Source organism: Notolepis coatsorum, assembly GCF_963971535.1.
Source record: "Notolepis coatsorum genome assembly, chromosome: 7".
In the NCBI taxonomy this organism is placed as follows: domain Eukaryota; kingdom Metazoa; phylum Chordata; class Actinopteri; order Aulopiformes; family Paralepididae; genus Notolepis; species Notolepis coatsorum.
In genome coordinates this window covers 72,124,523-72,149,962 of record NC_140171.1, presented here as the reverse complement: position 1 = coordinate 72,149,962, position 25,440 = coordinate 72,124,523, and the positions used below count along the sequence as shown (strand labels likewise).

General features: G+C 43.9%; 1 protein-coding gene across 2 annotated transcripts in view; it reads left to right on the top strand.

Annotated features, from left to right (window-relative positions):
• Positions 1 to 25,440, top strand: part of fbxw7 (F-box and WD repeat domain containing 7) — a 467,095-nt gene that overhangs the window by 435,949 nt on the left and 5,706 nt on the right. For both annotated transcript variants that reach the window (XM_084319103.1, XM_084319104.1), the window contains 3 exons: positions 12,455 to 12,636; positions 14,254 to 14,479; positions 18,046 to 18,256. In XM_084319103.1, the coding sequence (XP_084175229.1) occupies positions 12,455 to 12,636; positions 14,254 to 14,479; positions 18,046 to 18,256 (619 nt within the window). The remainder of the gene's footprint in view (positions 1 to 12,454; positions 12,637 to 14,253; positions 14,480 to 18,045; positions 18,257 to 25,440) is intronic.

Genomic DNA, 25,440 nt, shown 5'->3' with positions numbered 1-25,440 from the left:
ATCATTCTATTTGACTCCAAAACTATATTGGCTGCAGGACAATTGAGCTGGATGGTGAACTGGTGATTGTGCTGGCCACTGTTTCATGCCCCGTACCATATTCCTTTTTTCTGCATCTCTTGTTGTTGTACAGATAGGCGCTAATGGTTCATTAAACCCCATGAATTTTTCAGACATATTGATCAGTAATGGCTGGAATAGGCATCTAGATTACTGTGTGCTTTTTCTCAATATCTCAGATTGATAATAAAGGGTGTTATGGATTCTTACTTGCAGCATTTTGTATATTCAAGGATACATCCAAGGATACTCAGAAACACCTGCCTCCTGGGCCTGACCCACCCTGACCTCACGGTTATTGATTACTGACATAAAACCCTGCTGACAACAAGACTCCATTTTGCCATCTACTCCTCCCCCTACATTTATCCATGTTGCAGAGCCATGTCCTGCCTTGGCAGTGAGGGTCCACACAGGTGCGGTTCACATTCATAGCTGAAGCTTATGCAGTGACACAAACCTTGTGCTGATGCTTTATAGGGTCAGTTTAAAAAAAATATATATAAAAAGTTGATTGTAGTGTGGCGTGCAGGAGAGGCTCACAGCCTAGTAAATCACTGTGCCGCGGTGCACTCTGGGGGATATTTTTTCTTGAGGGCACAGCTCCCTTGTACATTTCTCCTTTTTTCACTCCACGTTCTTTGCATTTTAAAGTGCAACTTGATAAGGTAAGATGACCGTGATGATACCACACACGGATGTTAAAACAAGAAAGAAATGTATATCCAGCCGTGAATCCTTCGCAGTGGGTTTCACTTTCCTCTGGACACAACGGGCCTGGAAAGGGAAAGCGTGCTCCTCGTTGTCGCATTGGCTCCCCTCTTCTAGATAGTACGGCTGGCGTTCGGCCAGGCAGTGATTACATGCATATCAGTCACAGCATGTGCTGATCTGAACAGATCTAGCCAAGGTCATCAGATAGGTACGCTCTCCTCCAGTCCACTGTTATCCACTAATATCCAGAAGACGTGGCGCCCATAAGAACTCTGCAAGTTAAAAACTGCAGCGGTACCACATTGGTTGTTCTGGAGGTCGGAACAGATGTGCAGTCAGTCCCACACATCTGGCATGATTCACACCGCCAGCAGGCTGGCTCCACACCGCTGGTCTGATACCGCCGTGCTCAAGAGGGGTCTAACTAGAGGTGCATCGATAGTATACCAATAGTACACTCTATAACCAGTATTGAATATTGGCCCAATACTACCAGGCTAAAATACCCCTACTTGGTGTCAGAGTACTATTGCAATTCTATTTAATGATAATGACAGGATTAATGATACTGAAAGCATAGTCTGTCGTTTAGATTAGAAAATTAATTAGGAGGTTGGTATCTGGTTAGATTAAAACGTACAAATGTAACCATCTGTAGAAAGAAAATGAAGTCATATTGATACACTGTATCAGCCAATACTCATTATTGGAGGAAGTACTTGGTTAGTGAATTAGTTGCATCTGTACTTCTAACCAACAAAATCCCAATTAACAATTGTGTACCTCAGACGAAGAACCATGTAAGTCTGTTTGATGTTTTCAAACTTTATTATCTAAAGATGGTAAGTTAGTGTTCACGCATAGTTAAAGCCAGTCAACATTGAGTAGTTTATTTTGATGTATCACATTCACACAATTAACTGTAAATACATGGGATATCCAAAAAACTTCTGAAATGACTTATTATGGTTCTTCAGTGCAAGGGTTAATTTATTTGTATTCGGTAGCAATAGAATACAGCGGATCAAGTCATTCTCCTCTGAAACCTCCACACCTACAAAAACCTTGTGTTCACCATGTACATGTGTTTATGTACTACTGCCTTAACTTTTCTCTGATGTAACACGAAGAAAAATCACTGATGATGCTGTGTTGATCATCGTATATGCGTAGGTCAATTCACTTCCAGACGGAGTGATGACCGGAGCTCAGCCCTCTGCATGAGAACTCTATTCTCCACATCATCTCTCTCCATTTCCCTCACCTCTCCACAATGGAGAGAATTCCCATGCAGAACAGAACGGCCAATTAAGTTGAGCTGACTGTGTCATTTGACTGTCGATACACATGCAAAAACCAGTATAACCGTGACGGAAAATACAATGGGATGCACATGCTTTTTTTCCCCTTCTTTTTGCTGTCAACATTTGTCATAGTCTTCGCCCTGAGGCTTTATTCCTGCATTTCCCCTCTAATGGTGGTGGTTTGTCTCCATTGGATATAAAGCCCTGATAGTGGCCATCAGTCATATCTTGTTTTCTGATGAAATAATCCTTCTTACCTCTACATCGCTCCCATTCTGCTTCCACTGGGAGGAACCACAAGATGGCTGCCACATATGTGCGCTGTGGCATTGTTTTTACAAATAGTTTATTTGACCTGTGTGTGTGTGTGTGTGTGTGTGTGTGTGTGTGTGTGTGTGTGTGTGTGTGTGTGTGTGTGTGTGTGTGTGTGTGTGTGTGTGTGTGTGTGTGTGTGTGTGTGTGTGTGTGTGTGTGTGTGTGTGTGTGTGTGTGTGTGTGTGTGTGTGTGTGTGTGTGTGTGTGTGTGTGTGTGTGTGTGTGTGTGTGTGTGTGTGCGTGCGTGCGTGCGTGCGTGTGCGTGCGTGCGTGCGTCACCTCAGCGTTCCACTCCAAGGCCCAGCTTAAAGGAACACACCAACATGATGGGAAATGCGCTTACAGTCTTCTCCAGAGTCAATAGAAAGCTATGCAAGCTAGCACAAATTAATGGAAGTGGATACGGACCACTAGTCTGGCTATTGGCCAACAACACCTCTCCTGGAGTTTTAAGCTAGGCTAGTGCAGTGGTTCCCAAAGTCGGGGTCGCGACCCAAAGGTGGGCCGCGAGCAGCCACGGGTGGGCCGCGAGATGATTTAAAAAAAAGATTTTTTTTTTTTTTTTTTTTTTTTTTTTTTTGTCAGGCCACTGAACTTAGAAGCAGGCCAGGACAGTGTTTCTAGTTGTATTCTAAAATTCTATTCTATTGTATTCTAAAATGTGACTATATGGTTTTATATTAACTTAATAAATAAACAAAAACGAAAAATCTACTTATTTCAACGAACATTTCAAACTAAATAACAGATTATGCACATAAAACGCTGAAAACAACCGAAGCAACAATAGTATTTTAATGAGGCTATTATTATTATCATTATTATTTTGCAACAAGTTAGCCCTCTCATAAATAGCACATATAAATGAATAACTAACTTGAACTAACTTAATAGGATTAAAGTGATATTTGGCTTAAAAAATCGGTCGCCTGACAAAAAAAAAAGAAAAAAAAAGCCCGACGATGTGCACTGGGCCGCGGCTCTCTGACGCCTTATTTTCTGGGCCCTGGCCTGAAAAGTTTGGGAACCCCTGGGCTAGTGGTCCGTATCCGCTTCCATTAATTTGTGCTAGGCTAGCTTGCGGCCAGATAGCTTTCTACTGAATGCACCGAGAGGAACTTGGTATCTATCTTCTTGTCTGACTCTGGAGAAGACAGTAAGCCCATTTCCCATAATGTTGGCGTGTTCCTTAAGTGGCGTAAACTCTTCTACATATAGTATATTTATGTATGTTGCCATGAGATTATTTGGGAAGGTGTTCACTCGAGGCTGCACCGCGCTTTCTCCCCAAATGTTCTGTATTCCCTTTTTTTTGTTTGATTACCCAGAAGGTCTGAAAATATTGGCTGTTTGGATTCGGGGACCATTTTCTGTGAAAAGATAAGCTGACACTGCGAGTCCATCTCCTGAGTGCCTTGAATCCTCCCATAGAGATCTGTGCTCTTAGCATTCATCCTCCCAGTTCCTGCTCTTAGTCATCACTCCCAAGAAGTGCCGCACTTCATCGATGAGTTGAAAGAACATTATAGATTATGAGGGCAAATTGGCTCAAAATAGCTTTTCACTCGAAGCGCGTGCTCAGAGAGATCAGCGGATTTCTGTCCTATTTATTCAATTGAATGATTGACGACTGTGTCATGACTGTGTCTGCCTGTGCTGAAGGTCGAGGCCGGGAAGGGAAGGGTACAAAATCAAGTTGTTAGTCTACTGGCCACGATGTCTGGAGGATTCAGTCTCATAGGCTAATTTAATGTCTTGTTCTTCCCAAGTATAAAGACTGTAAATACTGATGGAGCACATGCTTGGTTACCTGCCATAGTGGCTGGTAGAACTGCAAGCCACAGCCTAAATCGACAGGACCATAACTGTGACAAGATGGACATGGAGAAGAATGGAGCATAGTGTAGTTGTAACTACTAGGGCTGATTATCATAGATCAATATCAGTTATCCCTTATTTATCAGCATATTGATGGCATTGTGTACTGTTTTTAATTTTTTATTCTTGATTGATAATTTAGTTTTATAAATGAATTGTAAAAAGTGAATAAACCAAATCCTATGATCTCCCGTCCCCTACACACATACACGCACACACGCACACACACACACACACACACACACACACACACACACACACACACACACGCGCACACACACGCACACACAGGCACACACACACACCACTGCAAAGAGTCATTTCTAGAGGAAACAGTGGAATCTAACTCTTCCAATAAGATGTACTTGTGACTTGCTAAATAAAGCGAATATTAAATGTCTTAACTACTGTACTCCCATAGAATAGCCTCCACTCCAAAACAAACCAAATGATTGCTAAAATACCTGCCAACAGTAACATTACAGATGTTTTATGACATCGTTTGAGTCTGTATACATACTCCCTCTTCTGTCCAAGGGGATTCGGGGGGTGGGGGGGATTTTACAATTACAATTAACCCCCATCGTTTTTCATGTGTTTTTTTTAGGTTGTGCGACAGCATGCTGCGTTCAGTCTCCACAAGAGACTCAGTAAAAACCAAGATGGGTTCAAAAACACTGATACATGAAATTGGTTTTTCTTCCATTTATTTTTCATGATTTTTCTTTCCTTTACCTTCTTATTTTTCTTGGTCACATAATACGTAGCGATGCGGTAGGAGAGTCAATGGAACTCTCACTGCGAGGCAATCAGGAAATTATTACACAAGCAGACTTCATAAATGTGGCTCTAATCTCCTGAAGAAGCAGACCGTTGCTCCTGTGGTTAAGTAAGATAACAGGACACAATGAATCCATGTAAAACATGGAAATGACGACCTAATGTCTTTTTAAGGTAAAACCCATTCCGTGTTGCACAGCTTCTCTGTGAATTGGATCTATTGCTCGTGGCAGAGCATGCAGCCAGCAGGCTGTTAGGACGAGGCAACACCTGCTGTCCATTGACTCGTAAGGTAACAGGAACTGCACTCTGTGAAAATCGTCATATTTAATGACGATGCATTAAAATGTGTAAAAAGTGGCACAAGTGCATCTGGCACCTTTTTAATGATGATGTACAAAGTTAACCCTAACCCTATGATGATGTACACAGTTCACATGGCTGGTTTGGAGGGTTTCCATGATGATGTACACAGTTCACATGGCTGGTTTGGAGGGTTTCCATGATGATGTACACAGTTCACATGGCTGGTCTGGAGGGTTTCCATGATGATGTACACAGTTCACATGGCTGGTTTGGAGGGTTTCCATGATGATGTACACAGTTCACATGGCTGGTCTGGAGGGTTTCCATGATGATGTACACAGTTCACATGGCTGGTCTGGAGGGTTTCCATGATGATGTACACAGTTCACATGGCTGGTCTGGAGGGTTTCCATGATGATGTACACAGTTCACATGGCTGGTCTGGAGGGTTTCCATGATGATGTACACAGTTCACATGGCTGGTCTCGAGGGTTTCCATGATGATGTACACAGTTCACATGGCTGGTTTGGAGGGTTTCCATGATGCCTGTCTGCTTCACCACAGCCGCTGTTGCTCTTTGAATACTTTACAGCTCTCGTCTCTTACCTGCTGCTCCTTTGTCTTTGCTTGTCCTCCAGCTTCAAGCGAGAGCTGTCAGGCTTCAATCTACACACACAGAAATACACAAACGCGCGCACACACACAAATTTCTGTGCCCCGCTGCTCAGCAGAGCAGCACATGTCCTTGGTGATGCCACTCAACAGTCGTCTCAGCTGTCATGCAGATTGAAGATGGCAGCCAGGGCAAACTCCCACTGCTATCGAAACACCACACAAGGACGTTCTCCTGCCAGACCCTGTTGATACCCCAGCTCAACATTCACTTCCTGTTGGGCTCCAGGGCTTGTGGCATTATGGTTATGACTTACTGTAACTATAAAAAAAAAAATATATATATATATATCTTCAGATATTTTTTTTTAATCTCTTTTAGGTTGGGATGTGAGGTCTCCAATGAGTTTAAGCATAGAGATAAGGTTTAGGTTCATAAACATCTTTTTAGGTGAAAATTATGATACTGTACGTTGCAGCTTGGCCAACAAATGACGACCACGGTACGGTATATTGGGGCTTGGGTAGACTCATTTTCTGTATTGGGATTTGGGACCTCTCTGAAGACTAATCTGAATGGAAAGCTCAGAGATATGAGATTGCTTATTGAGCTGTACACCCACTCTGATCAGATATTGGGAAATTGAAGCTGTTAGGGCTTAATTGATCGATTAGGTTGATTGATGCTAAATGGCTTGTGTGTGTGTGCGCGTGCCTGTGTGTGCGTGCCTGCGTGTGTTTGTGCGTGTGTTTACTTCTTAGAGGGGCGACAGTGGCTCGGGAGGTAGAGCAGTCGTCTGGCAATCCGGAGGTTCCCGGTTAGATTCCCTCTCCTCCCGGGCAGCGTGTCGATGAGTCCTTGAGCAAGACAATTAACCCCTAATTGCTCCCGATGAGCAGGTTGGCACCTTGCATGGTTGTCTCTGCCGTCGGTGTGGGAATGTGTGAGTGAATGGGTAAAAATGTGAGTAACTAATTGTAAAGCGCTTTGGATAAAAGCGCTATATAAAAAAGCAGCCATTCTTTATTCCCCTATAGACCCTGTATTTGTGCTTCCACTCTTAATTCCTTATTCCGCAGATTGTGTGTGTGTGTGTTGTCATCACATTGCAGTCATACTATACTGTATAGACAGTACATGGTTCATCAGACGGTCTGTGTTTACAGTCAAACAGTTAATTCTTAACCCTCATCACCAGAAGGAATGTCCAGGTCATGTCAGTAGGGAAACTGAAGCGAACGCCTTGCTTCCTCAGCCCTTCCGTCATGGCTGCTGATTCGTGCTGAACCTACACACAGACCCTGGGTCTGATCATAGTCCTCTCCTTTTGTTCGACCTTGAGAAGTACTTTTTGTGCATAGTGCATACTCTGTTCTCTATACTACTCTCTATCTCTCTCTCGCTCTCTCTCTGACATGCAGAGAGCTCGGTTAATTGCTAGCTCTTACAACTGCGAGCAATAGCGGAAGAGAAATGGTGCTATGGGAATAGTCTTTTAAGTATGTGTAATCCTGCCTGTGGCAAAGATGGTTGTAGCTCTCAGGGCTCCTGCAGTGTGGTTTGTGTCCAAACTATCCATCTTATAATTGTGCATAATGACACTATAATAATGAGCAGTCCCTTTCTCTGTTAGTCTTGAACCTTCACTAAGCATCTGCAGCCCTGTTTACGGACTCTAGTTCATATTTTCACTGAGAAGTAGGGCCATCCCCTCTCAGTCGATTAGTAGATGATGTTGCTTTTTCCCACGTTGAATGAGTTATTCAACGTGGATATACTGAAGAATGATCAGCACATCTCTGGTAAGCACTAGATATAAAGACGTCCTTCTGCATTAATGCATGTGAGAAAACCCAAAATGTTACCGATGTGACGATCATCTAATCCATTCATAATATAACTATTAGTCGACTGAGAATTTCTCAGGAGGACGAATTACCCACTGCAGTGCGAACAAACACATTTTTGTGTAGGAAACTATTGTATGTAAGCCTTTGTTTATTTAGCATACACATCATCTGTTTAAAGATACTACTCTTCAACAAAGTGACCACAGGGTAGTGGATGTTTCCCTGCTGCTGCTCAGGGTCAGCTCAGTTTTACACCCTGGGGATATTGGTCATCAAATGGAGAGGAAATGTCATGAAAAAGTGGATGAAAGAACTTTTGATGCCAAAGGATATTTTTTTAGTTTTTAGTTTTTGTTTCATATTTGCTTCACTGGCAGATAAACACTGGGGCTAGACCAAAGCTTGCGTGCGTAGCGTACTGCTAACTGCTAAACCAGCGTGCATACGTTTGCGGAAGAGAATCGGCTATTTCAAGCAGCCGTTCATCTCATCCATGTGAATATGAGTAAAACTGTCTATTCCCAGGCTACATTATAGGCCTATTCTTCAATATGGTTGGAGAGCAATAACTATAAACCTACATCGTTTTTTGTTTACAATGTGATATGAAGCCATTTTTCACAATGAACCTGGGATTTACTACAGCAGCATTGGGTAGAAAATGTGCTTTTGACAGCTGCTGTGAATCGTAGGAGGGCCCTTGCATTGCTGGTGTATGCCAAACTATTCCAATGGGGTTATTTTTGGATGCAGTATACATTCGCATATTTTCTTTTCTTCTTCTTTACAGCCAATGCCTCCAGGCATTGCTGTTCATATCTTGGTCATGGTAAGACCCGGTCATACAAACAAGGTTTCTCGGGAACTGCCAAAATTAGCTTCTCCTCCATTATCGATTGGTTAGTCCAATCGTCCGCGGCTAGAGTTGAAACTTCTTCAACTGAGAGCACCGTGAAAAAGCGAGCTGCGTTATTGGGAGGAGACGCGGGTCTGTCGCTATAAAACCATTGACTAAGACCAGATCCACTATGGTCCTGCACCTGTTGTATCATAAGGGCTCCGTTCTCTTTGTAAGGTAACACTAGTCTGGTGCCCCTCCACTCTCCTCTGCTACTCCTCACCAAAGATAACTGCCACAGTAACGCTGTGAATGAGGTCTGTGGTGAGCGATAAAGCAGGGGACCCTTTAACAAGGGGCTGCGAGAGGTCGTCAGAAAGGTCGCATCACGTCAGCCCAGAGTTAATGAAGCTGTTTATCACAGGAGAGCAAGGAGGGGAGACTGTAGCCTCACCACCTGCAATAAAAACCTACTGTCCCGCTTTGTCGCTCACCCCTCAGCGGTTTATCAGCCGCAATCGAGGGGAGGTCACATGTTCTACACTAGTCCTAGCACACCTCCCCAAGCTGACGTCAGCACCCATTTCCCCCGATTGGATACCCCTTCAGCATCTGTTAATTGAGTGTGTTTGGTATAATTAAACAGAGGCACACATTTTAATTCATCAGAAAGATTTCCATAACTGCTGTAATCAATAGGTAATCAACCATGGCTAATGAGGAGGAGGATGAAGTAGGTGGTGGTTTCTGTGCCGAATGCACTCTTCTGTTTTCTCTTCAAATAGAACAACAAAGCCTTTCCCTTTCTTTTTTCTTTTTTTACACCGATAAGTAAAACCAATTATATAAACCAGGGAAAGGTCAAAAATATATATTTGTCTGTGCTGCAGCAGAATGTGCAGTATGGATTGAGTGTGTTTCACAGAAGGTCACAACATGTTTAAATTGACTCGTCTTTTTATTTTGAAGTAAATAGGAGGTCATACATAAGAAGGTCAAATGATTTCTGCTTTATTCAACTCCCTATTTTAGATGTTTGAATGAAACTACCTTCCAAAGAAATATGAAAGAAAAAATACATTACACCTAACATAAGACTATAAAAATCATTCCATGTACTGTATATTGAATGTTCCCTCCACAATGGTAATTATGAACACAGCCAAAACATTATAGTGTGTATGTTTGTGCAGCTGTGCATTTATATTCATAATGTTTCCAAGACATGTCTTGCCAACCAATATAGCACAGAGCCACAGCTCATTGGCCACAGTTGTCATTTAACGATAATCAGCTGCTAGTTGATTACAATCATCCATTGCTTAACGACCAATATGTCTGCGATGGAATACTGTGAATAGTTCCTCTTTACAGCTCTAGTGATAATGAGGCGTGACAGTAGCTTAACACTTTGATTGCCCAACCCAAGTTTTCTCGGGTTTATCCCCCGCGGGTTGAATGCCCACTCACGAGAATTCTCGTATTTTCTAGTTTTTTTTATTTTATTAGCGATCTGAAATCATATTTCATCAACCAAGTCTACCGTTGGAAAATCAGCCACTCCAGGCGCTCAGATGTGAAAAAAGCGCCCCCTATCGTCTCCCAGATGGTAATTCACCCTTTTGGATTGGATTCAATGAAAATGAATGAGAAAAAAAAAAAACGGACTCCACATTTTACTTCTCACTCACGCAGCCGGGGTCGATCAGCTCCACTCTGGAGCCTCAGAGCAGCGGGGATTATGTGTTTTTACAGTATACTCGTGGGATCAATAAAAGGATCGATTTTTTTGAATGGTGATCAGGAATTGGAATAATCCATTTGGATACCATCTGATCTCAGGTAAGGAATCTATGTTACCAGCCATAGGATAATCAGACCCGTTTTCACGGAGATATAAGCTTTTATGTGATTATGTGATATGGCTGTTTGACTCTAAGAGTGATCAGGAACTGAGCGAATCAATTTTCAGCGCGCGGCACTAGCGTGCACACGTACACATATACTATCGTAATCTAGCGTTTATTTGAAAACGATACATAAATAGGCCGCAAAATTACAACGTTCTAGAATATTCCAGTAAAGGGCGATTATCATAGAATGTCTTATTTTTTCCATGAAACCGAGTGCTTTTCGAAATGCTATCAAACCGAAATGAACCGATAAAAAAACAATCTGCTTCGACAATGTTGACTGGAAATGGGTCATTGATAATGCGACGGGCAGATTAGACACATAGCCATAATTTAAAACATAGATTAGGCGATATTAACGTTAACATTGGAGTGGATGTGGGCATTCAAGCACTAAATCGTGCGCCCCCTGCTGGCACTGAAAGTGTTAAAGGTACCCAACAGAGTTTTCCTTGTAAACAACTCGTTTTTGTTTATATTCACATTTCCACCCAGATAAGACAAGAGTTTTTTCATTATTGTCATATAGATGGTTTCACTGTAATTCTGTTGCTAGGGAAAATTTTCGACCCAAGTGTATTTCCTTTGCTCTCGCAGCATTAACATCCCATATGTATTAAGCTTCAGTTTCGGTTCAGCAAAGCTGCAATGAGTCTGACCTCCTTTGATTGACGGGGCAGTTCGTTTGTTAGATTTCGAGGGAGACCGTATAGACCAATCAAATTGAAGCATGATTACATGTCTCTAGTGCAGCGGTTCTCAAACTATGGGTCGCAACGCAAAGTGGGGTTGTGGGTAGGTGACTGGGGTTGTGCATTGGCAAGTAATTTTTTTGGCTAAATCTGCCTCGTTTTATAAATGTGTATTGATAACATAGTGCTGTAATACAATTTTCTAATAAATATGCATGATCAAGTTCAACAACGTGCTTTTATTTTGATATTCCTTAATTCCACGTTGAAATTACGCGATACATTAACACATTGAGTGCCACGCCCCTTCCAGGAAGTGCATCTGGCCTTGCCGTCCATTAACCCCATGTAAACGCTCACTTTGTTTGTAGAGCTGAACCTATATTTTATATTATAGCTATGGGTCTAATAACGCCGTCGATTGTCAGTGAGTTGCTTCTGGTCAACGTGCACATTTTTTTTTTTTCCATCCGTACATTTCCGTTTTATACCGTTTTGAATATGAATATAGTTTGGGTGCTTCTGAGTAATTCCAGGAAAAAGACGCGAAAATACGTTGAATTACACAACAATTCACGTTGTCATTTTTCGCCTGATTATCGAATCTTCCTGAAATCAACTCTAGATTATCATTATTATGTCTCCTCATGCATACATGAAATGGGCCATGGAGCACGGCGCTGTTTAGGACCCGCCCCCACGCCGCAGCTCGGTAGAGAAAAGAAACTACACCCTTTCGAATGGAGTGCAATAGCGGCCGAAGGTGTTAGAGGGCGGTATAAGACCGTCTGCAATCTCAGACACACTCGGAACAGTATGCACAAGGTGCCCCGCTGAATTATGAATGGCAATAGCTAATAAAAGAAAAATGTAGATCTACGTTTCCGGCACTCAACCGCCGGGCGACAGAAACGTAGTTCTACATTAACGGCACCCAAAGGGTTAAGTGTGGGGTCGCCAAAAAAAATTGGATTTATGGTATAAAGAAGTTTGAGAACCCCTGCTCTAGTGCACTATTTTGTGTTATATGTCACCCCCTGGGCGTGTGGTGTGCTTGGGCCTCCTCGTACATGGAATGATGGAAGTACACGTGATGCTAAATTTTCACCATTTTCTCCTACTTTTCTCTCTATAGCACCAATGTCCATTAACCGGTGGTAAAAAACCTGTGTTTGTTTGTATCCTTACAGTGTCTGCGTACGCTGGTGGGTCACACGGGGGGCGTGTGGTCATCCCAGATGCGGGACAACATCATCATCAGCGGCTCCACCGACCGCACACTCAAGGTCTGGAACGCAGAGACAGGAGAATGTATCCATACCCTCTACGGGCATACCTCAACAGTGCGCTGCATGCACCTGCACGAGAAAAGGTACAGACACGTTTCATTCACATGTTGTATTTGTATTTGAGAAATAAAATAAAATTAGATGGCCAAGTGAAGACACAGGCACATTCACATAAGGAAGTTCTTAGCAGGTGCCAGCATGTAGTGCAAATACACAGGGATAAATACATATGGGCCGGTGACTTTATTTTACAGCTGTAAAAACAAGGCCAGGTGACTTTAGTTTACAGCTGTAAAAACAAGGCCAGGTGACTTTATTTTACAGCTGTAAAAACAAGGCCAGGTGACTTTAGTTTACAGCTGTAAAAACAAGGCCAGGTGACTTTAGTTTACAGCTGTAAAAACAAGGCCAGGTGACTTTAGTGTACAGCTGTAAAAACAAGGCCAGGTGACTTTAGTTTACAGCTGTAAAAACAAGGCCAGGTGACTTTAGTTTACAGATGTAAAAACAGTTTTTGCTTTTATCCAGAAATCTGTTCCTGGAGTCGTCAACATGGCATTACACAGCCATGTCTCACAGAGGCCCCACTTCACCCCACTTCTAAATCAATATATTTTAAATGATTGACAATCTGTCTGTTTAGATCATGATAAAAGTAGGAACAGAAAGGGACTACGGAAAGCAGTGAGTTCATATACGTAAACAAGAAATTACTCATGCAGAGAGAGAGAGAACATTAAGGAGCAACTAATTTGTTAGAGCGATCAGGAGATACTTCTGGGTCGGTTTCTTTTATATAATTCTATGGTTCATCACCATAATGTTTGAAATATAAATCGACATTCAGGAAAATGGTCAGGGGTAATGATGTAAATGATGGGTGGCTACAACTCTGTTCCATATTTACCTCCAGTCCTTAGATCTGAACAGTGCTGACATTGGGAACCAAAAGAGCAGCCCCTTCCCTGCCACATTGTACCAGGACAACATGTCTGATGAAGTGTACATGTGACCTCAGTGTCTGAATAGTGATACTCCACTCCGTCGTTCACACACTACCGCTCTCTGGAGAGACCAGTTCTCTTTTCCCGCCTCAGGGCACCAAGGTTTTGTGTAGCATTTTGATTACTCACCGGGCGGAAGGAGCCACGAGCTGCGGGCTGACGGTGAACAACACTTGAGTGATTTCCATCTCCGTCAAGCCGGGAGACATTTTGTAAATGAAATACTATGTTCAATACAATCCTTCCACGCCCCCCCTCATTCTGGTTGAACAGAGTGCTACAGGGCCCTGGGTTACGTAAAAGGTGTATTGTGTGTGTTTGCATGTTCAAGTATGGGCATGAAGATGACACTGCGGGTGATTCTTTGTGGAAAGTGAGGAAGCAGCAAGTGTTGCTACCTGCCTTATTATGTTTTCATAGCAACTGTCATTGTGTGAACAAAGAGGAGCACAGACTACAGAACTCACTGTTGTGAAATTGATGACTCTGGGGCGACATACCATCCCTGGGAAAGTGTTGCGCTTCAATATAACCAGTCCTGTTGAGATGTGTCACAACAGTATTTAAATGCCATTATCTGTGTGAAATGTCACACTTGAACCACTAAAAACCTAACACTCACCTTACCTGAAGCTCACTGCAGGACTGGGTTTAGATGTGGCTGACATCTTCATCTGCTCGTGTGTGTGATCGCAGGGTGGTCAGCGGCTCACGTGACGCCACGCTACGCGTGTGGGATATCGAGACGGGCCAGTGTTTACACGTCCTCATGGGCCACGTGGCGGCGGTGCGCTGCGTCCAGTACGATGGCCGGCGGGTGGTCAGCGGTGCCTATGACTTCATGGTCAAAGTCTGGGACCCCGAGACGGAGACCTGCCTGCACACACTGCAGGGCCACACCAACAGAGTGTACTCATTACAGGTGAGCACACACTGCAGGGCCACACCAACAGAGTGTACTCATTACAGGTGAGCACACACACTGCAGGGCCACACCAACAGAGTGTACAACCCGTGAAATACAACCCCCGGCAGACTGGAATGGCTATTCAATTCTAAGTGTTCCCCGTTTGCACCTTGAGATGCTGTGCCTCGCTCTGAGGTGGTTGCCTTGCCAACTTGGCTGGCAGAGAGAGGAGCCATAAAGAAGACAGTTCTATTTTGATTTCACTAATGTGTTTTTGTAGTGGTTGTTTTTTCGCTCTATAGTCTCTGTATAGTAAATAAAACTGTCAACTGCGTGTCCAGTCTGAGCATACAGAACCAATGTGAAAAGGTTAATGGATTTGTGTGTGTGTGTCCTCTAAGATGTCCTCATCCACTCGTCTGATGACTGTGCACTTCTTGCCTCAGACAGAGACAGGCCCTGTTTACCGCAGTGATGAACAATTAGAGGCTGTTTCTATATAGTGTGTTTTTCCTCATCGTGCTGTAAAGTAATTTAACTTGTTGTTTTTCCAGCGTTTGGAAAATGGGTTTCGCTGATCAATAAAATTCACTGCTTTCAACAAAATGAAGTTGATGGTCTGAATAATAGACGTTTATAAAACAATCACGCTATATGGATTTCTTTTGTTTGTTACCATATTCCTTATGTTGTAGCTGCGAGTGGTGATTCTCTTATCTATATGAAGTATTAACCTGCTTGATCAGTGGTCGAAATACAACATTCAGTTTTTCTTAGACTAACTAGGTCAATGAGTCCAGTCTATAAATGTTTTGATGTTTACGTTGTTTGTTTGTAGTTTTCTAGGCGTCTTTTCATATGTACCGGTATATGTATATAGAGCCCTTACTGCATCATGAAGGAAAGGAGCATTGATTTGACATGGCATTTATCATTATGATGTGTGTATATAAAGGTCATGGGTCCATGTACTGTAATCAACACACCTGAGGGAGACCTGTGTGAAGCTCTTATTTTATGAAGCCATGACATTATTGTGTGAGCTCTTAACACCCAAATCAGGTTTGAATTTTTCTTTTTTTTTATCCACTTTTTCTCCCATTTTCTATATTTTCTCCCATCCCAATTTTGTATCATCCAATTCAACCCTCCCCTGTCACAAACGCTGTTTCTTGCCTCCCACAAGCCGGCTGCAATGTGGACTAAGTCATACATAGCACAAGTCCCCTCCGGTACTTGAGGTAACAGCAGTCGCATCTTTTCACCTGCGCAGCTCGATCTCTCAGTGGCAAGGAGTAACGCGTGGGAGGCTCACGCTGCCCCCGACACTTCCTGATTCTACTGCGCAGGCGCACCAACCGACCTGTAGGAGTCGCTGTCCACAACGCCCGATCCCCACCCATCAGTTTCCCACCCCCTAATACGGCCAATGTGTATTAGTATGAACGACCAGCTAAACTGAAAGCAATGTGGAGCGCTGGGCTCGAACAGGCGAGCCCAGCGTCTCCACATTCGTGGCGAGCGCCTTGCCCACTACGCCACGTAGCCGCCCTATCAGGTTTGAATTCTTAAGTCTTTAAGGGCGTTTTCACACCTGGCTCGTTTGGAGCTGTTGATCCGAAACCTGGAGCGTTTACCCGCTATTTCGGTTCAGTTGGGCATATATGAACACAGCAATCACATTCTGTTGCGGAACAAAACAAGCGGACCGAGACCACCTAGAGAGGGTGGTCTCGGCGCACTTCCAAACGAACCCGACGCGACTCGTATGCTGTGAGAATGCAATCGATTTAGCAAACCGACACAATAATAATAATAGTGAGCCGTGGGTCAACGTGGAGCAGCGATGACTCGGTACACTGCCTCGTTGATATTTGGGCAGACGATCGATCACATTCGTCAGATGCTGGAGAACACGCAAGTGTACAGAAAGTTTAGTGACTGTAGTGACGCTGCAACAGCAGCACCGTGCGAGACAACACCTCCTCTCTCTCTCTCCCTCTCACTGACTCTCTCTCTCCCTCTCCCTCTCTCTCTCTCTCACCGAGAGAATGAATGTGGACTGTTCCATCTGGGAGCTTCGGTGGTAATGTGAGTGGCTACAGACCGCTGCACTTAAATATAAACATTAGTCTACCTGGAGACTCAATGAGGTAATTGTAGATGTCGCCATAAGACGCTTCTGGCCATTTAGTGGGATCATTGTTTCATTATCCTGGTCAGCTGAAAGGACACTGGCCACCGAAGCTCCCCCCTCTGATGGAACAGTCCACATTCATTCGTGCGTCATCTCGCGTCTCCAGACTCTGTGGGCAATCTGCGCATGTGCATGGGTAATAATAGGTGCTTTAAAATGGGCTTTTTCGCTGCCGATTTAGTTCTGATCGATTAGGAATGGCTCGCGCCGTGTTCAGGAGATTGAGGCGCATAAAAGACTATTTGATCATGTCTCTAGCACCCCCACAGCCGTATCTGCAACCACTTACATCACGGCTCTCATCCACATTCATTCATTTGCTCCCCCGCTCTCTCCTCCCCGATTTCAATGTAACGCGGAGATTCAGGGTTGGGGGGGGGGGGCACACCCCAAAATCTGACCAATGAGTGATAGTTTGCTCGCGCGTGCGTTTGTTTTGGTCCGTGTGAACACAAACGAACTAAGAATCAAGTGCAACAATTGTATCATAATAGTCCCTGAATCGGAACAAAGCAAACTAACTACAGGTGTGAAAACACCCTAAACCTCATTTGGGTTTAAGAGCTCACACAAACATTGTATAGCCACGAAGTCGTCCCCCCCCCCCCCCAAAGACCCCCATTCATTGGAGCAGCCCAAGATATTACATCCCAGTTACATCACCAATTGGAGGGTTCTCTCTCAGATTTCTGGCTTTAGGGGAGAGTGGTGCATGTTCACAAATACTGACTGAACTGTCCTGGGGTACAGGAACAACATACTGACTGAACTGTCCTGGGGTACAGGAAGAACATACTGACTGAACTGTCCTGGGGTACAGGAACAACATACTGACTGAACTGTCCTGGGGTACAGGAAGAACATACTGACTGAACTGTCCTGGGGTACAGGAACAACATACTGACTGAACTGTCCTGGGACACAGGAAGAACATACTGACTGAACTGTCTTGGGGTACAGGAACAACATACTGACTGAACTGTCCTGGGGTACAGGAAGAACATACTGACTGAACTGTCCTGGGACACAGGAAGAACATACTGACTGAACTGTCCTGGGGTACAGGAAGAACATACTGACTGAACTGTCCTGGGACACAGGAACAACATACTGACTGAACTGTCCTGGGGTACAGGAAGAACATACTGACTGAACTGTCCTGGGGTACAGGAAGAACATACTGACTGAACTGTCCTGGGACACAGGAACAACATACTGACTGAACTGTCCTGGGGTACAGGAAGAACATACTGACTGAACTGTCCTGGGACACAGGAAGAACATATATGTGAATTCTTAATGGGTGGCATTCCCTATTAAGGTGGATGTGCTTAGCCTGTCTTGCCTTGGGTGCTGAACTATCCCTGTCCTCTCTACCCTCCAGTTTGATGGGATCCACGTAGTGAGCGGGTCGTTGGACACGTCCATTAGAGTGTGGGACGTGGAGACGGGTAACTGCATCCACACGCTGACCGGCCACCAGTCCCTCACCAGCGGCATGGAGCTCAAAGACAACATCCTGGTCTCCGGCAACGCCGACTCCACCGTCAAGATCTGGGACATCAAGACGGGCCAGTGCCTGCAGACACTTCAAGGTGAGTGTTACGCAGAAAACCAGAACCTTCTCTTTGTTTCGAGGGGCTATAGAACACTGTGTCGTAAACAGTGTAGAGACTTCACTTAAACCTTGACAGTCAGAGCATTTAGGCTGAATTCGACCTCGCTGACCTCGCTCCAGGGTGTGTTTATGTGGATGGGCCATTTGTAGGACATCATGCTGTGAGCTTTTTAAACCCTCACCCCCTCCCAAATCGCTTGTCTGCCGCTGAGAACGATTGGCCACTGCAGTGTGGAGGGGTTGCGTTTGGCAAAAGTTGAGTTCTACTATTTCGCAGAACGCTGCTCCCATTTTCTGGGGGCAACAACCCATGCGGTGACAATTGGGGGAGCCCTACCCACATTCATGATCTCAATGTGCCCATAGAATGTTGATCAGAGAGATTCAACTACCCCCATTCATGATCTCAATGTGCCCATAGAATGGCGATCAGAGAGATGCAACTACCAGTACACACAGCAGAAAATGTCACCCTCCCTCTCATCATGAATATTTGGGAGAATAGCAGGAGCCTGAGGATACCGTGTAGACATAGTACACTGTAGACATAGTACTAGGGCTGTCTTAAATACTTCGAAGCTTCGTTCAATGGGCATGGGATTCTAATATGAAAATAAAATTCGATTATATAAAAAATAAATAAAAAATTATATTTTTGTAAAATCAACTGTGCCTCTCTTTGTTAATTACAACAAGCAATGCTGTTTGTTATTTAAGATGAGGTCGGACTCGGCACTGACAGATTTGTGTTCATTGTGCTGCTTTTATAAAGCCTCAAATGACGGCTTACAATATTTCATGGAAGCAAAGTGTTTAGTTTGTCTAAGATTTAAAAAGGTTTAAACTTTACAGCACTGACAAAGTTGAACACAGTGCTGTACAAGTCCCCCTAAAAAAATATGTTTTTAATACTTTTTTTATATATATTTCATTAAATTTTTAACTTTTATTTCGAAGCTTCGAATTAAAATCGAATCTCGGCCCCGAAGCTTCGAATTCCAAAAAAATAATCGAAGGTCAGCCCTACATAGTACACTGTTGATCTTTGGTCAATTTGAATTGTCAACCTATCCACTAAGTTCAATCTAAATTGGATAATGAATCCACATGCTGTCACTGTGACAGACGAAAACACACACACACAAGCGATTTCAATCCCCATGCGGTGCGCAGGTGCAGCAAAGCAACATCCAACAGAGACCAATCACTGAAAGTACCATAATCTGCTGTGAAAATCACGAGCCCAGCCAGAAACAGTCAATTTAAAACACAGGCTGAACCCTTTGTTTTGCTCCAGGCTGTTGCCTCAATGATCTGCTTGGCCGCGCACGGGCGAAACCAGAGCCACCCACATCAGGGCCCAGCCTCTCTCCAGGATAGGACCTTGTTTTCTCTGGCCCTATTTGTTTAATACCCACCCCCATTAGCAGGGCTGGTGCCCCATACAAAGGTAGAAATCCTTGTTGAATGAATGCAACCACCACCAATGCCCCTGCCCCCCCCCTCCCCCAATACCCTTGTTACCAAACTCCAACCCTGAACGCTGGTTGTACACTCACCACACATACCCTGTGGAACAAAGAGATGCCCCCGAGAGCATGAAGAGGGGGGAGGGGGATCCAGTGGGGGGGGTGACTAGAGGGGTGCAATTGGTACACAGCGTAGAGTGTGGGGTGAGGGTCGGGACATTTTGTAGGTCATATAATTGGGTCATTGGGCAATTTGTGCTATTCATTAGTGTGTTTAGATAAGACAATAGGCCAACAACAGGGCCCTTACTGTCAGAGGTACTCAAACTGAAGGTAATGATGATGCTGGCTGCCTTGTTGTGGAAATATTATGGAGAGAGGGGGGGGTTGGGGTTTGGCACAGAACCATGTCATATCTCTGTGAGGCAGGCAGCACAGTGCAAACGCATGCACTCTGAACTCACCAGAGAAAGATCCATTAAAAAGTACTGTTTTTTTTGTCTGAATAGATTATGAAAGAAGAAATGTACTTTGTTTTGAGTTGGGTCGGTATGAAACAGCTGCTATAGCAACCGTATCAAGAGCCTTTTCCATTGCCAACGATTGATACTTGTTTACCTTTTTGTATAACTCTCACAGATTTTATTTAGATATCACGTCCTCGGGGGAATATTTTGTCACTGGCGTCTCGCTGAAAACACAGTCACTGCAATCTGCGCTCCAAATGTGGGTGTTCCTGCCAGTTGCCATGCACACACGCACAAACACACACGCACACCTCTGCAGTGCCAGCGGTCGGTAGAGCTAGTCAGCAGCTTCTCAGTGACATCTCTCAGCCTTGAGAAGGCACGGCAACGCCTCTACTTCCTTAGGCGCCTAAGGAAGTTCAAAGTGACTCAGAAGATCCTTAAGAACTTCTACTCATGCACAATAGAGAGCATCCTGACTGGTAACATCACCTCCTGGTTTGGGAATAGCACCGCACAAGACCGTAGCAGACTGGCCCATTCAGCCGAACGCACAATTGGAGGTGGGCTTCCCACTCCAGGACATTTACAACAAGCGTTGCAGGGGTACGGCTAAGCGAATAATCAAAGACTCTAGTCACCCAAACAACTGCCTCTTTGAACTGCTGCGGTCAGGCAAGCAATACCGGAGTCTCATGCCAGTACAGAGGAGCTTCTATCCCCAGGCCATCAGGATGCTCAACAACAATAACACTACAGTATGTAACAAACCATCAAATACACTCACATCACACACATCCACACGTACACACTCACTTTAAATAAACAACTCACTGTAGCACCCACTTTACCCACTTTAACTCATTCAGCGCCGGCGCTTAATCCGCAAGATGGCGCTAGTACGCCACCGCTGTAAGTCAACTGCGAGATTTGCAAGTCCTTAAAATATATCTTAAATTATAGCTATGGGTCTAATACACCCGTCAATTATCAGAGAGTTGCTTCCAGTCAAGATGTACAAAACGGATTGTTTTTTCATCGGTACATTTCCGTTTTATACCGTTTTGAATATGAGTATAGTTTGGGTGCTTCTGAGTAATTCCAGAGAAAGACGCGATAATAGCGTTTTAGTGGAATACACTAAACACGAAATTTTTCGCCTGATTATCGAATCTTCCTGAAATCAATGCTAGATCATCATTATTATCCTTCCTCGTGCAAAAATGAAAAGAGCCCTGGACCGCAGGGCTCCCCCCCCCCCCCCCCCCCCCGGTTTTGTGTTTGTTTGTGTCTGTAGATTGTTGGTGAACAACTAACTTTAGGTCCAGTCCTTTAGATTAGCCCCACCGTTCATTGTAAACAATGATGCATGTAGGTACTGTGTGTTGTTGTAGCCACCGGGTAAAAGACACAAACAAACACAGAATCGGACTGTTATATTAAATTAATTGATTGCTGTTTAACGCGTCCGTGTCCAGTCCTTTAGATTAGCCCCACCGTTCATTGTAAACAATGATGCATGTAGGTACTGTGTGTTGTTGTAGCCACCGGGTAAATCGCGATTTTTTTTATTGGTTTGTCATGACAAACCAATTACATAATCCAACATATGTGTAAAGGCACAACATATTCCAGTTAACGGTATATTTTTTTAATGATTCGTTACGCCGTAATCAATACTTCCATTTGTATAAATTGCGTTAAGGGGGAGCTTAGTATTCCTGCCTCTGAGGAGCGTGTTGCGGCTCATGCGCGCGCTCGGCCAATCGGAGCGCAAAACGGCAACGCGGAACTGGAACAGCGTTGTAGAAGGCATTCACGCGTCCGGGTCGTTGTAAACAGTGACTCCTACAGTTCGGTCGGGGCGCCTGCACAGCAAGGGAAGGATCTGGGAGAGGTAGTGTGACCTTCCACACGATACACTCTCCCAGTGAGAGCCCGCGCTGCCAGGTGAAAAGAAGCGGGCTGGCTACACATGTCTCGGAGGAAGCATGTGATAGTCTCCGCCCTCCCAGACCGACAGTAGGGGGTAGAGTGCGCAACGACCAGGAAGGGGATTGGGAATTGGCATAACGACTAACGTTGGGATTGGAGAAAAACGGAAAAAATAAGGGGGGAAAAGATAATAAAAAAAATTTAAAAAGAACCACCAGGGTAAAAAAATCGTGCTGAGCCGTGGATGCACTCAGAAATATTGACCACTATGAAAACCGGAGACAAAAAATGCTCTGAGTTTCGTAAAAGTCAGTCAAAGGTTACCAAAAGCTCAAGCAGTGAACTCCAAGCCCACGTGACTGAACTCAAACTGCAAAGAAACAGACTAAGAAATGACGTAAACTCCATGATCAAAACTGCAAAAAAGAATTTCATCAATGACAAAACTGAGGAAAACTAAAATAAACCCTGTGAACTTTGGAAATTACTCAATAATCAACTTAAAACCAGATTTTCAAACATTAACATAAAGACGGACAACTCGCTCATCACAGACGAGCTGGATGTGGCCAATTACTTAAACATTTTCTTCACAAACATAGCCACAACACTGGTAAATAAACTACCCTCCCACTCAGGGCATTTTGGGGTAGAACACATCATAGCCTACTACAATAACCTAGGGGTCTGCACAGACGATTTCAAACTAGAAATGGTAACAACAGATGAGGTTTTCAAAAAACTGAGCGCTCTCCAACCTAACAAGGCCACTGGCCATGACAATATCCCCTCCAAATTCCTCAGAGACTCCGCAGCCGCCATCACTCCAGTCATCACACACATAATAAACCTCTCCATAAAACAGGGACATGTACCCAAAGACTTCAAAATTGCGAGAGTAACCCCCCTGCACAAAAAGGGCAGCAAATTAGAAATTAGCAGGCAACTACCGCCCTGTTTCTATTCTTACCTCCATCTCGAAAGTCATGGAAAAAATTGTATACGAACAGGTCGAAAAGTACCCCGCGAAAAAGAAATCTAATCTATGAATTCCAATCTGGCTTCAGAACATCCCACTCCACTAACACATGCCTTCTCTATTTGAACGACCAAATCAAACAAGAGGTGGACGCGGGCAAATACTGCGGCAATGTGCGGCATGGTCATGCTGGACCTACAAAAGGCCTTCGACACTGTCAATCACTCCATTCTGATTGACAAGCTAAAAGCAATTGGTTTTGATAGTCAGTGAGCTGGATGCAATCCTACCTGGAGGGGAGAGAACAGATGGTGGAGGTAAACGGTACCCTATCCCCCCCCCTCCCAGTGAGCTGTGGTGTTCTACAAGGAAGCATACTAAGATTGCTACTGTTCCTAATTTATGCAAATGACATGTCGTCAGCTTGTGACTGCAACTTGTTCCTGTTCACGGACGACTCAGCCCTGCTGGTCTCTGACAAGAACAAGTTGCAGGTTGAAAAAAAAAACTCGGAACTAGGCAGAATATGCACCTGACTCGCTGATGACAAACTATCATTACGCCTGCAGGGCTGTACGCTAAGCTTTTTCACTAGGGGCACACTTGCCCCTAAATGAGAAATTTAGGGGCAAAGAATATTTTTTAGCGGCAAATTTTTAAATAACTATTTTACCATTATAGTAGGGCTGGGCGATATGGCCTCTAAATGATATCGCGATCTTTTTTGGCCATATCACGATACACGATATATATCGCAATATTTTGACATTTCCTCTAAAGCACTTAAAAATGCTTGATTTAACCCTTTGATGCATACAGTCACGCCAATATGATGATTATAATAAGTCCCTGCAACATATGTTTGCATTATTAAACCATGAAGATGCTTTAAAAAATAATTTAATGAAAATGTACTAAGAGTAGTCTACTGACACACGAATAAAAAATGTATTTACATCTAAGACCATTTATATAAAAACTTTTGGGTGCCTTTTTTTTGCACAGTACTGTGTTTTCTATCCACTTTAGCCAAACACACAAACACACACATATATATACACACACACTACTGTGAGAAAATAATAATCACACACACAAAGGGATAATGGCTTATAGCAGACTTAATGATTTTAGAATATTTCAGATAATGAAATTAAATGTTTATATCATCAACTATCCAGTTAGTATTTATACTGTCTGTAACGTTTGGCTACTTTAAATCATTGAATGTAGAGAGAGCTGTACTGTATTGTACCCATTCTGCAATCTGTTAATAAGTTTCCAATCAATCAGAGCGAGAGAGAGAGAGAGAGAGAGAGAGGGGGCGAGAACGAATGAGAGAGCCAGCCCCCCCCCCCCTCCCCGGGTTTTGTTCCAGGTTCGCGTTTTGATCGTCTAAGCTGCCGTAGGTGATGACGTCACACTCGAATGTAAACAGGAAGCGTTTAACAGTGGGAGATGGAAAGTGGATGATATACAGTAACAGAAACGAATAACCAATAAATATGAAGTTATGTTTAAACTTCTGTTGTCAAGCGTTGTCAATATAACCCACCCCCTTTCCTCCCGAATGGTGTTGTGGAGTCCGCTTTGACTGGTGTCCAGGGTTAGCAGCAGCTAACGCTAGTTAGCTTAGCATAATCCTAATGCATACCGTGGATAGCAGCTAACGTTAGCCCATTGCTCGTGTCAATCAAATTGCATGTTATTAAAGGTCCGCGCTGGTCTGTCTAATGAAATTACAACCGCAACATTATGCCCTGGTTGTAGGCTAATGTTTTATCCAATTTGTATGGATTAATTTAGGAGTGAAATGCGAATGAAGGGTTGCAATCACTACTCGCAAGCTTGCCCCCAGATGATATTTTCCACTCGCACCGGCCAGATTAGGGGGCAATTTTCGACGAGATGATCGCACTGTACAGCCCTGGCCTGGGTAAAACAGAGTCCATTCTCTTTGGTTCAAATAACAAACTCAGCAAGACCGACGGCTTCTCAGTTGCAGTGGGTGACAATATTGTCACAAGGAAAGATGCAATTACATACCTGGGTTCCATCCTAGAGGCAAATCTTTCCTGTGACAAAATGGCATCCAATGTAATAAAAAAAAGTCAACCAACAAACTCGATTCTTGTACCGGATCTCCTCTCTGGTAAACAAGAATACCCTGAAGACTGGCAGGAGCACTCATTCAAGGGTACTACGACTATGCTTGCACCTCAAAGGCGCTAAAAACAAAATTACAAACATCTCAAAACAAACTGGCCAGACTACTGCTTGACCTTACTCCTTGAACCCACCTCACCCCTGC